The sequence below is a fragment of the Balaenoptera physalus genome, assembly GCF_965194825.1.
Source record: "Balaenoptera physalus genome assembly, chromosome: 8".
In the NCBI taxonomy this organism is placed as follows: domain Eukaryota; kingdom Metazoa; phylum Chordata; class Mammalia; order Artiodactyla; family Balaenopteridae; genus Balaenoptera; species Balaenoptera physalus.
The window spans coordinates 106,031,894-106,048,702 of record NC_138887.1 but is presented as its reverse complement, the minus strand read 5'-3'; the positions used below and the strand labels follow the sequence as shown (position 1 = coordinate 106,048,702).

Here is a 16,809-nt window from a genome sequence, read left to right as displayed (position 1 = left end):
CCAACGAGGCAATGACAACCACGGAGAAAGAGGAAACCCCACCTCATATCAAGCACAGACTCTAGACGCTACAAAACAAATCACACCCCTTTTCAAGGGGATAATGGCCAGTAAACTCTGAAGAAAGACGTGGCTGGTATCCATACCAAAACCAGCTCTCACACCAAAAATACTGAACTCACACAGTCTACACAGTGATGCTCCCACATAAAAACACCCCTTCAGGACCACAGTAGATAACTGTTTCTCCTAAATTCATAGAGACAGAGAAAGTTAAGTAAAATGAAAAAGCAGAGGAACTACTCCCAATTAAAAAAACAAGAGAACTCCCCTGAAAGAACAACTAATGAAACAGACCTCACTGGTCTTCTAAGCCCCAACTTCAAAAAGGAAGTAATAAAAATGCTAAAGGAATTAAGAAAGATTATCAATAGAAATGCAGATCACTGTAATAAGGAACTAGACTATAAAAATGAAACAGTCAAAATTAGCTAATTCAATTGCCAAGTAAAAAACCAATCTAGAAGCAATGAATAGCAGACTAGGTGCTGCAGAAGAATAAATAAGTGATCTGGAAGACAGAATAATGGAAATCACCCAATCAGAATAGCAGACAGAAAGACAACAAAATGAAAGCAACACATGAGGTTTACAGGATAATATAAAGAGTGCCAACCTACGCATAATAGGGTTCCAGAAGGAGAAGAGAGAGAAAAGGGGATTGAAAATGTACTTGAAGAAATTATGGCTGAACACTTCCTAAAATCTAAAGAAGGAAACCGATATCCAGGTACAGGAAGCACAGAGGGTCCCAAACAAGATGAACACAAACAGACCCACACCAAGACATTATCAGAATTAAAATGCCAAAAGTTAAAGATAAAGAGAGGATTCTAAAGGCAGGAAGAGAAAAACAGAGTCAGTTACAAGGGAACTCCCATAAGGCTATCAGCTGATTTCTCTGCAGAAACTGTGCAGATCAGAAGGGAGTGGCATGATATATTCAAAGTCCTGAAAGGGAAAACCCTGCAACCTGGGATACTCTACCCAGCAAGATTATCATTCAGAATAGGAGGAGAGATAAAGAATGTCTCAGACAAGCAAAAACTGAAAGAATACAGCAATATTAAACCTAACCTAAAAGAAATATTGAAAGGTCTTCTCTAAATAGAAAAGAAGCAAGTATCTATAGGAAAGGCAAATATATGAAAGGATTAAAGATCACTTAAATAAGTCAGTACATAAATTTTTAAAAATCCAAAAAAATTGTAAAAGTGATTATAACTACTATTAATGGTAAAAGGATAAGCATGAGGATGTAAAATAGGACATCAAAATCACAAAATGTAGGGGAGGGGAGTATAAAAATGAAGATCTTTTAGAATGTGTTTAAACTTGTATGACTATCAGTTTAAAGCAAGTAGATATAGTTATGGGTCAACATACTTGAAAACCAGGGTAACCACACATCAAAAAGATACAACAGATTCACAGAAACCAAAAAGAAAGGAACTCAAGCATAATACAAAAGAAAACCATTAAACCACAAAAGGGAAAACAAAAAGAAGAAGAAATGAACAAGAAAGAACTACAAATACAACTAGAAAACAAGGTTTAAAATGGCAATTAAGTGCAGCTCTATTTACAACAGCCAGGACATGGAAGCAACCTAAGTGTCCATCGACAGATGAATGGATAAAGAAGATATGGCACATATATACAATGGAATATTACTCAGCCATAAAAAGAAACGAAATTGAGTTATTTGCAGTAAGGTGGATGGACCTAGAGTCTGTCATACAGAGTGAAGTAAGTCTGAAACAGAAAAACAAATACTGTATGCTAACACATATATATGGAATCTAAAAAAAAAGGGTTCTGAAGAACCTAGGTGCAGAACAGGAATAAAGATGCAGATGTAGAGAATGGGCTTGAGGACATGGGGAGTGGGAAGGGTAAGCTGGGACAAAGTGAGAGAGTGGCATGGACATATATACACTACCAAATGTAAAACAGATAGCTAGTGGGAAGCAGCTGCATAGCACAGGGAGATCAGCTCGGTGCTTTGTGACCACCTAGAGGGGTGGGATAGGGAGGGTGGGAGGGAGACACAAGAGGGAGGAGATATGGGGATATATGTATATGTATAGCTGATTCACTTTGTTATAAAGCAGAAACTAACACACCATTGTAAAGCAATTATACTCCAATAAAGATGTTAAAATAAATAAATAAAAAATAAAATAAAATAGAAGAAAAATAAATAAAATGGCAATAAGTACATACCTATCAATAATTACTTTAAATGTCAATGGACTAAATCCTCAAATCAAAAGAGTGACAGACTGGATTAAAAAGCAAACACCAACAGTATGCTGCCTACAGGAGACTCACTTTAGGGCAAAAGACACACAGATTGAAAGTGAGGCGATGGAAAAGGATATTTCATGCAAATGGAAACAATAAGAAAGTAGGAATAGCAATACTCATATCAGACAAAAGAGACTTTAAACAAAGGCCATAAAGAAAGACAAAGAGTGGGCTTCCCTGGTGGCGTAGTGGTTGAGAGTCTGCCTGGCAATGCAGGGGACACGGGTTCAAGCCCTGGTCTGGGAAGATCCCACATGCCGTGGAGCGACTAGGCCCGTGAGCCACAATTGCTGAGCCTGCACATCTGGAGCCTGTGCTCTGCAACAAGAGAGGCCACGATAGTGAGAGGCCCACGCACCGCGATGAAGAGTGGCCCCCACTTGCCGCAACTAGAGGAAGCCCTCGCACAGAAACGAAGACCCAACACAGCCATAAATAAATTAAAAAAAAAAAAAAAAGACAAAGAAGGACAGTATATAATGATAAAGGGAGCGATACAAGATGAGGATATTATACTCATTTACATATATGCCCCCAATATAGGAACACCTAAATATATAAAACAAATACTAACAGACATAAAGAGAGAGATTGACAGGAATACAATAATAGTAGGAAACTTTAACACCCCACTGACATTAATGAACAGATCTTCCAGACAGAAGATCAGTAAGGCAACAGAGGTCCCAAATGACACAATCAGTTGGACTTGATACCTACAGGACACTACATCAAGCCCCCCACCCCTGAATACACATTCTTTTCAAGCGCACATGGAACGTTCTCTAGGATAGACCACATATTAGGTTACAAAACAAGTCTCAACAAATTTAAGAGGATAGAAATTATCTCAAGCATCTTTTCTGACCACAATGGTATGATACTAGAAATCAACCACAGAAAGAAAAATGGGAGAAGAATGAACACATGGAGACTAAGCAACATGCTACTGAAAAAACCAATGGGTAAGTGATGAAATCAAAGAAGAAATTGGAAAATACCTGAGCACAAAGGAAAATGAAAACACAAACTTACAAAATCTATGGGATACAGCAAAAGCAGGTCTAAGACAGAAGATCATAGTGATATAGGCTTTCCTCAAGAAGGAAAAAAATGACTCAAAAAAACAACCTAACCTACCACCTAAAAGAATTAAAAAAAAAGAACAAGGAAAAAACCAATGTCAGCAAAAGGAAGGAAATAATAATGTTAAAAGAAGAAATAAATAAAATAGAGATCCAAAAAACAATAGAAAAGATAAAAAACCCAAGAGCTGGTTTTTTTGCAAAGATAAACAAAATCGACACACCTCTAGCCAGGCCTGCCACGAAGAAAAGAGTGAGGACCCAAATAAACAAAATAAGACATGAAAGAGGAGAAATGACAACCAATATCGCAGAAATACAAAAACTGTAAGAGAATACTATGAGGAATTATATGCCAACAAATAGTTTCTAGAAACACAGAGCCTGCCAAAACTGAGTCAAGAAGAAGCAGATAACTTGAGCAGACCAATCACTACAAGTGAAATAGAATCGGTAAAAAAAAAACCTTCCTGCAAACAAAAGTCCAGGACCAGATGGCTTCACTGGAGAATTCTACGGAACATACAAAGAAGAACTTACACTGATCCTTCTCAAACTATTCCAAAAAACTGAAGATGAGGGAACACTTCCAAACTTATTCTATTAAGCTACCATCGCCCTGATACCAAAACCAAAAAGGGACTACAAAAAAAGAAAATTACAGGCCAATATCTTTGATGAATATAGATGCAAAAAATCCTTAACAAAATATTAGTAAGCAAAATACATAAAAAGGATCATTCACTATGGTCAAGTTGGATTCATTCCAGGTTCGCAAGGATAGTTCAACATACGGAAGTCAATCAATGTGATACACCACATTACCAAGAGGAAAGCCAAAAACCACATGATCATTTAAATAGGCACAGAAATGCACGGATCATCTAGACAGAAAATCAACAAGGAAACACAGGCCTTAATGACACATTCACCAGATGGACTTAATTGATATTTATAGAACATTCCATCCAAAAGCAGCAGAATAAACTTCCTTCTTAAGTGCACCTGGAACATTCTCCAGGATAGATCACATGTTGGGCCACAAATCAAGCCTCAGTAAATTTAAGAAAATTGAAATCATATCAAGCAACCTTTCCAACCACAACGTTATGAGATTAGAAATCAGTTACAGGGAAAAAACTGTAAAAAACACAAACACATGGAGCCTAAACAATATGTTACTAAACGACCAATGGATCACAGAAGAAATCAAAAAGGAAATCAAAAAATACCTAGAGACAAATGACAATGAAAACACGATGATCCAAAACCTATGGGACGCAGCAAAAGCAGTTCTAAGAGGGAAGTTTACAGCAATAAAATCTTACCTCAGAAAACAATAAAAATCTCAAACAACCTAAATCTTACACCTAAAGCAACTAGAGAAAGAAGAACAAACAAAACTCAATGTTAGTAGAAGGAAAGAAATCATAAAGATCAGAGGAGAAATAATGAAATAGAAACAAAGAAAACAATAGAAAAGATCAATGAAACTGAAAGCTGGATCTTTGAAAAGATAAACAAAATTGATAAATCTTAAGCCAGACTCAAGAAAAAAAGGGAGAGGGTTCAAATCAATAAAATTAGAAATGAAAAAGGAGAAGTTACAATGGACACCACAGAAATACAAAGGAACATAAGAGACTACTACAAACAACTATAAGCCAATAAAATGGACAACCTAGAAGAAATGGACAAATTCTTAGAAGGGTACAACCTTCCAAGACTGAACCAGGAAGAAACAGAAAATATGAACAAACCAATCAGAAGTACTGAAATTGAAACAGTGATTGAAAAACTTCCAACAAACAAAAGTCCAGGACCAGATGGCTTCAGAGGCGAATTCTATCAAACATTTAGAGAAGAGCTAACACCCATCCTTCTCAAACTCTTCCAAAAACTTGCAGAGGAAGGAACACTCCCAAGCATATTCTACATTAAAAGGATCATACACCATGATTTATCCCAGGGATGCAAGGATTCTTCAACATCTGCAAATCAATCAGTGTGATACACCACATTAACATATTGAAGAATAAAAACCATATAATCATCTCAATAGATGCAGAAAAAGCATTTGACAAAATTCAACACCCATTTATGATAAAAACTCTCCAGAAGTGGGCATAGAGGGAACTTACCTCAACATAATAAAGGCCATATAAGACAAACCCACAGCTAACATCATTTTCAATGGTGAAAAGCTAAAAGCATTCCTTCTAATATCAGGAACAAGACAAGGATGTCCACTGTCACCACTTTCATTCAACATAGTTTTGGAAGTCCTAGCTACAGGAGTAAGAGAAGAGAAAGAAATAAAAGGAATCGAAATTGGAAAAGAAGAAGTTAAATTACCACTGTTTGCAGATGACATATTATACACAGAAAATCCTATAGATGATACCAGAAAGGTACTAGAGCTCATCAATGAATTAGGTAAAGTTGCAGGATACAAAATTAATACACGGAAATCTCTTGCATTCCTATACATTAACAACAAAAGATCAGGAAGAGAAATTAAGGAAACAATCCCATTCACCACTGCATCAAAAAATATAACCTACTAAGGAGACAAAAGACTTATACTCTGAAAACTATAAGACACTGATGCAAGAAATCGAAGATGATACAAACAGATGGAAAGATATACCATGTTCCTGGATCGGAAGAATCAATATTGTCAAAATGACTATACTATCCAAGGCAATCCTTATCAAATTACCGATGGCATTTTTCATAGAACTAGGACAAAAAATTTAAAATCTGTATGGAAACACAAAAGACCCTGAATAGCCAAATCAATCCTGAGAAAGAAAAACAGAGCTGGAAGAATCAGGCTCCCTGACTTCAGACTATACTACAAAACAGTGTGGTACTGGCACAAAAATAAACACATAGATCAATGGAACAGGATAGAAAGCCCAGAAATAAACCCACACCCCTTTGGTCAATTAATCTATGACAAAGGAGGCAAGAATATACAATGGAGAAAAGACAGTCTCTTCAAGAAGTGGTGCTGGGAAAACTGGACAGCTGCATGCAAAAGAATGAAGTTAGAACATTCTCTAACACCATATACACACATAAAGTCAAAATGGATCAAAGACCTAAATGTAAGGCCAGACGCTAAAAAATTCCTGAAGGAAAACATAGGGAGAACACTCTTTGACATAAATTGCAACAATTATGTTCTTTGATCCACCTCTTAGAGTAATGAAAATAAAGCAAAAATAAACAAATGGGATCTAATTAAACTTAAAAGTTTCTGCACAGCAAAGGAAACCATAACCAAAACAAACAGACCCACAGAATGGGAGAAAACATTTGCAAACGAAGTGACCAACTAGGGATTAATCTCAAATTATACAAATAAAAACAAAAAAACAAAAACAAACAACCCAATCAAAAAATGGGCAGAAGATCTAAATAGACATTCCTCCAAAGGAGACATACAGATGGCCAACAGGCACATGAAAAGATGCTCAACATCACTAATTATCAGAGAAATGCAAATCTGGGTATCACCATACACCAGTCAGAATGGCCATCATCAACACGTCTACAAACAATAAATGTTGGAGAGGGTGTGGAGAAAAGGGAACCCTCCTGCACTGTTGGTGGGAATGTAAATTGGTAGAGCCACTATGGAGAACAGTCTGGAGGTTCCTTAAAAAACTCTAAATAGAACTACAATGATCCAGCAATCCCACTTCTGGGCACATATCCAGAGAAAACCATAACTGAAAAGCTACATGCACCCCAATGTTCAGCACTATTTACAACAGCCAAGACATGGAAGCAACCTAACTGTCCACTGACAGAGGAATGGATAAAGAAGATGTGGTACATATATACAATGGAATATTACTCAGACATAAAAATAATGCCATTTGTAGCAACATGGATGAACCTAGAGCTTATCACACTAATAAGTCAGACAGAGAAAGACAAATATCATATGAAATCACTTGTATGTGGAATCTAATTTTTAAAAATGATACAAATGAACTTATTTACAAAACAGAAACCGACTTAATAGATTTTGAAAACAAACTTATGGTTACCAAAGGGGAAACGTTGGCCAGGGAGGAATAAATCAGGAGCTTGGGATTACATACAGACACCACTATATATAAGATAGATAACCAGCAAGGACCTACTGTATAGCACAGGGAACTCTACTCAGTATTCTGTGATAACCTATATGAGGAAAGAATCTGAAAAAGAATGAACATATGTATATGTATAACTGAATCACTTTGCTGTACACCTGCAACTAAAACAACATTGTGAATCAACTATACGCCAATAAAATTTAAAAACCAACCAACCAACAAAAAACAACCCAGTCAAAAAATGAGAAGACTTATTTAGATATTTTTCCAGAGAAGACATAGAGATGACCAACAGGCCCATGAAAAGATGTTCAACACTGCTAATTATTAGAGAAATGTATATCAAAAGCACCATGAGGTATCACTCAAACAGGTCAGAAAGACTATCATCAAAAAGTCTACAAATAATAAACCTGGAGAGGGTGTGGAGAGAAGGGAACCCTCCTACACTGTTGGTGGGAACGTAAATTGGTGCAGCCACTATGGAAAACAATATGGAGGTTCCTTAAAAAGCTAAAAGTAGAGCTACCATATGATCCAGCAATCCCATTCCTGGGTATATATCCAGAAATAACTAAAGCTCTAATTTAAAAAGATACATACACCCCAATGTTCATAGCAGCAGTATTTACAATAGCCAAGACATGGAAGCAACCCATGTGCCCATCAACAGATGACTGGCTTAAGAAGATGTGGTGTATATAGATACATATATATATATATATATATATATATATATATATATATATAAAATGGAATATTACTCAGCCATAAAAAGAATGAAATATTGCCATTTGCAACAACATAGATGGACCTCGAGAGTATTATACTTAGTGAAATAAGTTAGACAGAGAAAGACAAATATTATATCACTTATATATAGAATCTAGAAAATAATACAAATGAATCTATATACAAAACAGAAACAGACTCACAGACACAGAAAACAAACGGTTATCAGAGGGGAAAGGAAGGGGGAGGGATAAGTTAGGAGTATGGGATTAACAATCTACTATATATAAAATAGATAAGAACAAGGATTTACTGAATAGCACAGGGAATTATGTTATCTTGAAATAACCTATAATGGAAAATAATCTGAAAAAAAAATATATATATACAACTGAGTCACTTTTCTGCATACCCGAAACTAACAGAATAGTGTAAATCACCTATACTTCAATTAAAAAAAAAGTTTGAAGTCCAAAATATTCTTATAAAAGTAAATACATATCTCCTTACCAATAACAGAATAATAATTCCCTATATTATTCACTGACTTTTTTTTCTAGCGCTCTCTCATTTTTCATCCACTTAAGGTACTATCAGAAAGAGAAGGGGGAATATATGAATAATCTCAAACCTGTTAAAAGTGCACACTGATGGATGTCTTCATTTACAAACTTCATAAAGGTATCCTCATCCTAAAACAAGAGAGTTTTAAATTATTTATCTTTTAAAAACCAGCGGTTTCCCAATCCAGAAATTTTTTACATCTACCTTAGTACGTAGAATTGAGTGTCTTTAATCTTTAATAAATGAAAAAATTCAAGGTTATTATTGGCTATTGGTCTCAAAGCACCCAACACTTCAAATATCCTGAAACAAAGTTTTCATCTTTCATTTCTCTTCTTCCACAAGGTAAGGTCATATTAATGATTATAGAGAAGGAACAGTTTAAAGATTCTTGGTAAACCTGGCAAAACAGGTTAAATTAGGACTAAAATTAACCAAAAAAAGCAGCAAAAAGAAACACAGAAAGCCATTGACGGGACTTCCCTGGTGGCTCAGTGGTGAAGAATCCGCCTGCCAATGCAGGGGACACTGGATTGAGCCCTCGTCCGGGAAGATCCCACATGCCGCGGAGCAACTAAGCCAGTGCGCCACAACTACTGAGCCAGCACTCCAGAGCCCGCGAGCCACAACTACTCAACCCAAGTGCCACAACTACTGAAGCCCTCGCACCTAGAGCCTGTGCTCCCCAACAAAGAGAAGCCACCGCAATGAGAAGCCCGCGCACCGCAACGAAGAGTAGCCCCCGCTGGCCGCAACTAGAGAAAGCCCGCACGCAGCAAGGAATGCAGCCAAAAATAAATAAATAAATAAATTTATAGGGGGGAAAAAAAAGAAAGCCATTGACTTAAAGGGTTATATATCATTTGGGGAGTTTATTTTGGGACCTTAACTTACATAGATAATTTATACTTTACTAAAATGTGAAGGAAATTTCTTAGAAATAAGTGCTGGGACCAGACAAAATATTTGTAACTACTGCATTTTGTTTCTCCCCTCCCCCCTTCTTCCTCCATGTACTTTCCTTTGTTACAACAGTGCCACATGAAACCTATGATGGTGACACACAGTAGGTTTAGAAATAGGATTCACTATTATGATACACTTTATAATGTAACATAGAATTAGTACATATAAGAAAATAAGTGGACATGAATTATAAAAATAAAACCCTAATAATTACTTATTACACACATTTTAATAAAACTCAGAAGAATCTCAGCCAAAATATTTTCTCAAAAAAACCCCAAAATTAATATAGATTCTCTTTCTAGATAGGGCATACTGCACACATTAATAGCTTTGCTTTCAATCAATTTATTTCCCAACTTCAGTGAAAAGTGATTTAAATATCCAACGGATTTTTACAGCCAACTGAATTTATAGTATTTTTACTGGGAATTTATATTTTATAACAAGTTTTATTTCTAAGTAGGATTAAGTTGAGAAAAACATACTGATTCATCTTCACTGATTGTTCTGTCTGAATAGTCTTCCTTTTCTGAATCCTCCGACATCTCTTCCAATATTTGGCTCGAAATTTCTTTTATTATGTAGGTAGGCTGTAAAACAATTTGTAAGGAACTTATTTGACAGTTTTCTTTTTAAGTCACATTAAATGTGTACCCCCCAAATATATTCAATTTTATTTAATTAACAGTGACAACAGCCTTCTCTAAAAAGTAAATTAAGACACAGCTAATTAAACCTTAATTTCAAAGATTTGAAGAAATTTTCCATTTTTATAAGATAGAGACAAGTCACAATAAGACAAATCACGTAAATAATTTAATGAAAAAGGAATTTCCAGGGTACATAACCAAATCATTACATCCTAGATTTACAGTTAAATGCCACACAGCAATAGCGAGTTCAGAATGATTCTGAGGCATTGAAAAGATCATGCATCAGAGAAAAATTACAGTTACTTATTCAGGCAGTGAGTTGTAGCAATACAGTTAATTTTTTTTTCGGCTTAATTTTCATTTGACCAAAAGTTCAAATGACAGTAGGTTTTTTTCTCTATATTTTGGTTAATATTCTGTAGACTGTCTCTGTTCTAATATTCGATCATATTAGTCTTACTGGAATTTCAATAGTTATCAGAAGGTTGTATCGACAATGACCTCTCAAGTGGTAATTAAGACAATGAAATAATAAAAATTCCTTGTCAAGAGTCTACTGTTTTTGAGAGACCAAAGGAATTTACTAATTTCGAATCTACTAGTTTATGCTCCTCTCTACAAAAAGTGGGTTTTCGAGCGTGGACCACAAACAATAAAGCCCAAGCTCCATAGCGAATAACTTTACGAATGCCACAGAGAAGTCTGTCTTATGGGTGACACCTTCAGTAGTAAGAGACTGAAGTTTCCGTATGGGGATCACAACTCCGAATTTGGAAAACTGGACTGGCATAAATCTTGATTCTGTTTCCTTACTTGAGCGTATGAGGCGCACCAACGTGCTGACCTGCTGCGGAGTAAAACCTGAGCTTCAGGAGAGGCACACACACAGATGGATCTAATAAGCGCTCCGTGCCTACCTTCCACGTCAGAAGCGAGAGAGGCCACAGCAGGCGCGGCCTCGCCCAGCGGCGCCGCGGCAGTCTCGGGGCAGGAACGATGACTTCCCTTCTTGGCGGGAACGACGATGAAGCCACGATTCCTGGTGGCGAAGTTATTATAGAGAAGGAACAGTTTAAAGATTCTTGGTAAACCTGGCAAAACAGGTTAAATTAGGACTAATTTAACCTAATTAATCACGTGTCACTTCGCGACACGGCAGTGGAGGGAGGGGCGCCTTTTCTGGGAGCGCTCGTTTCGCGCAGGGACTTTCCCTCTCGGCACTTCACTGTCCCGCCTCGGCCGCCTCGGCCTCCTCACCCTCGCCTCGAGTCCCACGGCGAGGCCAGCAGTCCCTTCCGCGCGCCGGGAGCAGCCGTCCCGCCCGTGATACCTACAGCCCAGCGACTGGAAGGAACGCTACTGCTGCCGTTTAGCAGCCGCAGCCACGCCCTTCACCACGAAGCGCAGCACTCGTTACCAGGGCAACGGGCTCACCCTCGCGAGACCTCAGACGGGCCAGCTACGCGGGATTTCGGCTGAAGGAAAGGGAGATCCCGGAGGATGACGCGAACTAGCAGCAGAGGAGTGGGCGTCAAAGGGCATCCCGAGGGGCGGGAAGGTAGAGAGCAGGGGGCTGGCGGGAAACTTTAGGGGTGGAGGCAGGACAGCTAGCTATTTGTCCCTAAGGTTCTGCACATCGGTTGTTTGCCATGTTTGTCCCTTCTTCGAGCAGACACTAGAGCAGACTGGTTAAGACTTTTGCTTTGTTGATCTTTAGTTGTATCCACAGCGAGTTGCGTTTTGCACAGTTGTGTGACTAATGATCTTTATTGGATTCGGAAAAAGAGACTTTTCTCTTTAAATATTTGATGAAGGAGTCATAGATTTTCTTGGGTGAGCTTGCAAGATTCTTATCAGCTCAGAGATTCTTTAAGTATAATAATCGTTAGCTAACGTATCAAGCACGTCTTCAGGGACACTATGCAAATCACTTTACATGTATTGTCTCATCTAATTAAATATGATCTTCCCATAACAGATTTAGTCATTATTCCTGTACATCCCATCTTGATTTCCCCCTGGTCTGTAGCTTAGTGGATAATTTATTTGGAATAGTTTTCCAAGTAGAGCTAAAAAAAAAGTCTTTAAGTGTTTGGTGCCTGCACGAGGCATTATGTGTCATGAGATTTGTAATACTGTAGAAATGGAGATAATGGAAAAGTAAAATAAAGGGCAAAGCAATAGCTTAAACATGAGGTTAATAGCCTCTGCTTAAATTTTGTTAGTTTCCGAAAAATAACATGTTCTTTGAGGTCAGTGATTTAGAAGATTGGACCTTCCAGAAAAAGAAATAGAGCAGGTATTAGATCACACTTTCTTGAAAATTAATTACCCTTTATAACTGTACCTTGTTTTATGTAATACATATGTTACTAAAGGTGACATGCATAGAGAATTTTTATATATGGAATCTATTTTTCTGTTGGATTTTAGAGTCATGATTGCAAGCCATAGTGTCAAACACACAAGGTGAAACCCCAAGAAATGATCTAACCAGGTTACACAAGAAATTAATGGCAGAGCTGGGACTTAAATCTCAAGATTTTTAGTCCAAATATTTACATGATCATATTTCAAGTAATCCTACAGAGAAAAATTATTTTAGTGCATAATAAAAATAGGAATTCAAAAAAACCTTTGAAAATTGTATTTATTCATTCTTTCATTAATTCAACAAATATTTATTCAATGCCTACTAATTGCCAGGGACTGTTCCCGGTGTAATAAAATGGACATTCCTTGTGGAGGTTATGTACTACTGAGAGAAGAAAGATCGATACTTGAAAAAAGCACTTAGGTGATGAAAATTGCTGTGGTGAGAAATAAGGGAAAAATACAGAGCATAGGGAGTGCTCTGGTGGGTGGGCCTTGGTAGGGGTGGCTCTCTTGATGGAGTGTCCAGGAAAGTCTCTCTGACCAGGCTTTTGAGCAGAGACCTGAAGCAAGTAAAGGGATGAGCCACATGGATGCCTAGGGGAAGACCTTGGCAGGCGGGGGAAACAGCAAGTACAAAGGCTCTGAGAGAAAATCATGTTATGAATTATACTAGGCAGTACTGTTTAGTTGAAGCTTAGCTGGAGTCAGTACATTTTAAGAAAAGATGTTTCATTAGGACCTCTTTCTTCCCCAGATAAATTTAAAATGATTTTCTTAAGCACCTGTTCCTTTTTAACTCTTTTTTTTTTAAAACTTACTCTCCTATTCTAGACAGAATACAGTGGAAATAAATTCTTTGCCTTTAAGTGCAAGTGGAAGGAAGACCTGCAGTAAACTTCAACCAAGGACTTTGATGTCGGTCTGAGTTTTTGTTCTCCTTTTCTGTGATCTTATCAGAGAAGGTTATGGGACATACTCCTTATGGAGCCAGCTTCTGCTTCCTGGGAAGGCAGCTTTGCCTGTGCAGCAACCTTTCCTCCTCCAATGTTTTGATGCATTCATCACCTCTAAGCCTGCAGTATAAAAGGCAATATAGTAAGAGTAAGAAAAGAGGAAAAGAAAAACCAAAACAGTACTCAAAAAGGCACAATTATCGGTGTGAGAATCAGGAGGAAAAAGGTCATGGTAGCAACATGGCCAAATGTAAATTGTGTTAGGAATGTGATTTATTTTGTGTGATTATATCATTTTGAATTTGTTGAGCAGAGGCTTACATGAGCATATGAGATGACTAGGGAAGTCAAAGTTATTTATGACATCACAGAAGTTAGTGGTTATGTGGCTGTAGAGGCCTCGTCATAATTTGGCTGAGGAAGCCATACTGGATCCTGGGAGCCCTGGGGTCATCTAGTACCCGTCAGGCCTTCCTCAGACTATCGGGGTCTAGAATGTTCCAGTGTAAGGCAAAACCACTCCAACAGTTTCCAGATCTTAAGATCTGTCCCAGCCAGTCAACTAACCAAGACTTAGCTCAAAGGCCATCCCCTTAGTGAAGTCTTTCCTGATCCCTGTATCATTGGTAGAATATTTATACTGTTAGTTTACGTACTATGTCTAAATTTGGGGACTATAGTGAAGCATTATTCTTCTGAACACTTGGAAATGAGGTAGTAAGAATGCCCCCAGCCTGTTCAACAACGAACAGATAGGATAAATCACCTCAAAAGAGAAAGTTGGCTCCCAGGCTCAGGGTGACGTTTCATGATAAAAATCAAGAAATGGTACCCACCCCACTGCCACCAATAAGTGCACCTGAACTGTGCAATGGTGAAATCCCCCTTCTCATTAAGGATGTGTTGGCCAGATCCCACAACTTTTCAGCCACTTCCTTTCATTTTGGTATTTAAGATTTCCTTCTGGTATTTGGTATTAAGTACACTTTAAACTTCAATTTCAAACTCGATTCAATGCCCTCCTTCTCGTTACCCCCTAGATCTGTCCCTAGCTCTGGTTGACTGAGGAAGTGGGAGGGAATTGGACTTTTGCTATTTACATTCATCCCCCCTTTCTTCTGAGTGCTAGTTCCTTGTTGCGTTAGGATGAGTAAGGGCTGGGGGGAAAAGGGCAGATATCTCCTTAACTGGGCCAAATTGCAGTCTGCATCGTTGGTCTCCAGTGCTGCTATTGGTCTTTGTTCGTGTGCTTCAAGAGGAGCATGGTGGCCCCAACCTGCCCCCTGACAAGGGGCTGTCTTCAAGGCATGCTCCTAGGAAATAGCAATCTCTTGTGAGGAATTATGGGGAACAGAGGTTAGAATCTTTGATTCTTTATTTACCACCTTATAATTAATTTGGTTTGGATAAGGATCCAAATTTCTGTTTCCATTTACTTTTCTTCCAGCATTTGCTTATGTTAGTGCTTGGCAAAGGTAGTTTGTAGAAAATAAATGTTTTACTGAAATAGTAATGTTGATTTTGGCAAACACTTTTCTCATTAGGAAGGCAAAGCTAATAGCCATTGCATTTATCCATGGACTCTAGTCTAAATGGACCTGCATCTAAAACTAAAGATATACAAAGGTTGAAAGTGAAGGGGTGGAGAAAGTTATATCATATATACAAATACACACACACACACACACACACACACACACACAGATTGAAAGTAAACGGGGAAAGTAAAGTTATATCATGCAAGTGCTAACCAAAAGAAAGCCATGGTAGCAATGTTAAGAACAGAAAAAATAAACTTTAAGGCGAAAATCTTTGCTACAAATAGAGGGTCACTTCATAATATTAAAAATATTCAATTCACTTGGAAGATAAAATGATTCTAGATTTGTGTATGCACCAAAAACATGACTTTAAATATGAAAGCAAATTTAACAGAATTACAAGGAGAAATAGACAAATCCATAATTATAGAGGGAGATTTTCACATTTCCAATTCAGTAACAGCTAGAACAAAGGCACAAAAAAATCCAGTAATGATATAGAATGTTTGGACCACATGATTAATAAGCTTGAATACAAATAGACACCGCACTCAGATCAAGACCTTGTTAGGCCATCTCCTCACTCCTGTGGAAGAACACATATTTAGGGTCATGAGATTTTCATTTCTTAACCATCCTTCCATTTGGAGCACACATGCAAGCAAGAGTAGAAAAAACCCCTACAATACAGACCAGTTTCTACATCACACAGAAGACTGTAACATCTTTGAGCTCAAACCCTGAAGACGCACAAGATTAATGTCCATCCAGCCCTAATCCTATCAGTTTGGTATTAGTACTACAGATTGTATTCTTTTCATTACTTAATTTTGTGATTGACTTTGATGATAACATTGTCTAAACTTAGACCCCTTCTTGTTAGAATGCAGAAGTCAAAAGTATTAATTATTGGGTTGGCCAAAAAGTTCGTTCGGGTTTTTCCATAACATCTTATGGAAGTATTTTTTAAGTTACCATAATTTTGTTAACTCGTCAATCTTATGAACAGGATTTAGGGGACTGTTCAGGGCCTCCCCACTCACAATTTAAAACCTTTGTGAGAAAAGCCTCAGATTTCAAGTAGTGCTACATAAATAATATAAAATTACTGGGACTTCCCTGGTGGTCTAGTGGTTAACACTCCACACTCCTAGTGCAGGGGGACCGGGTTTGATCCCTGGTCAGGGAATTAGATCCCGCATGCCTCAACTAAGAGCCCGCATGCCGTAAGTAAAAGAGCCTGCATGCCGCAACTAAAGATCCCACATGCCGCAACTAAGACCCGCGCAGCCAAATAAATAAATAAATATTAAAAAAAATAAAATTACTATGAAAAAATATCTCTGGATTTAAAGGTAATCGCCAGTGCCTTGCAAATAGTAAGTATTCTACAAACAAACAGTATATATTAAATGGGTATTTCTACTGTAAAAGACAATGCCTTTGGGAAA

General features: G+C 37.6%; 1 protein-coding gene across 1 annotated transcript in view; it reads right to left on the bottom strand.

Annotated features, from left to right (window-relative positions):
* AGBL3 (AGBL carboxypeptidase 3) overlaps window positions 1–11,534 on the bottom strand; it is a 137,060-nt gene extending 125,526 nt beyond the window's left edge. Inside the window, 3 exon segments of the mRNA XM_082473192.1 lie at window positions 8,934–8,994; window positions 10,321–10,425; window positions 11,406–11,534. Coding sequence (XP_082329318.1) covers window positions 8,934–8,994; window positions 10,321–10,380 — 121 coding nt within the window. The 5' untranslated portion in view covers window positions 10,381–10,425; window positions 11,406–11,534.
* Window positions 11,535–16,809: the final 5,275 nt, after the last annotated feature.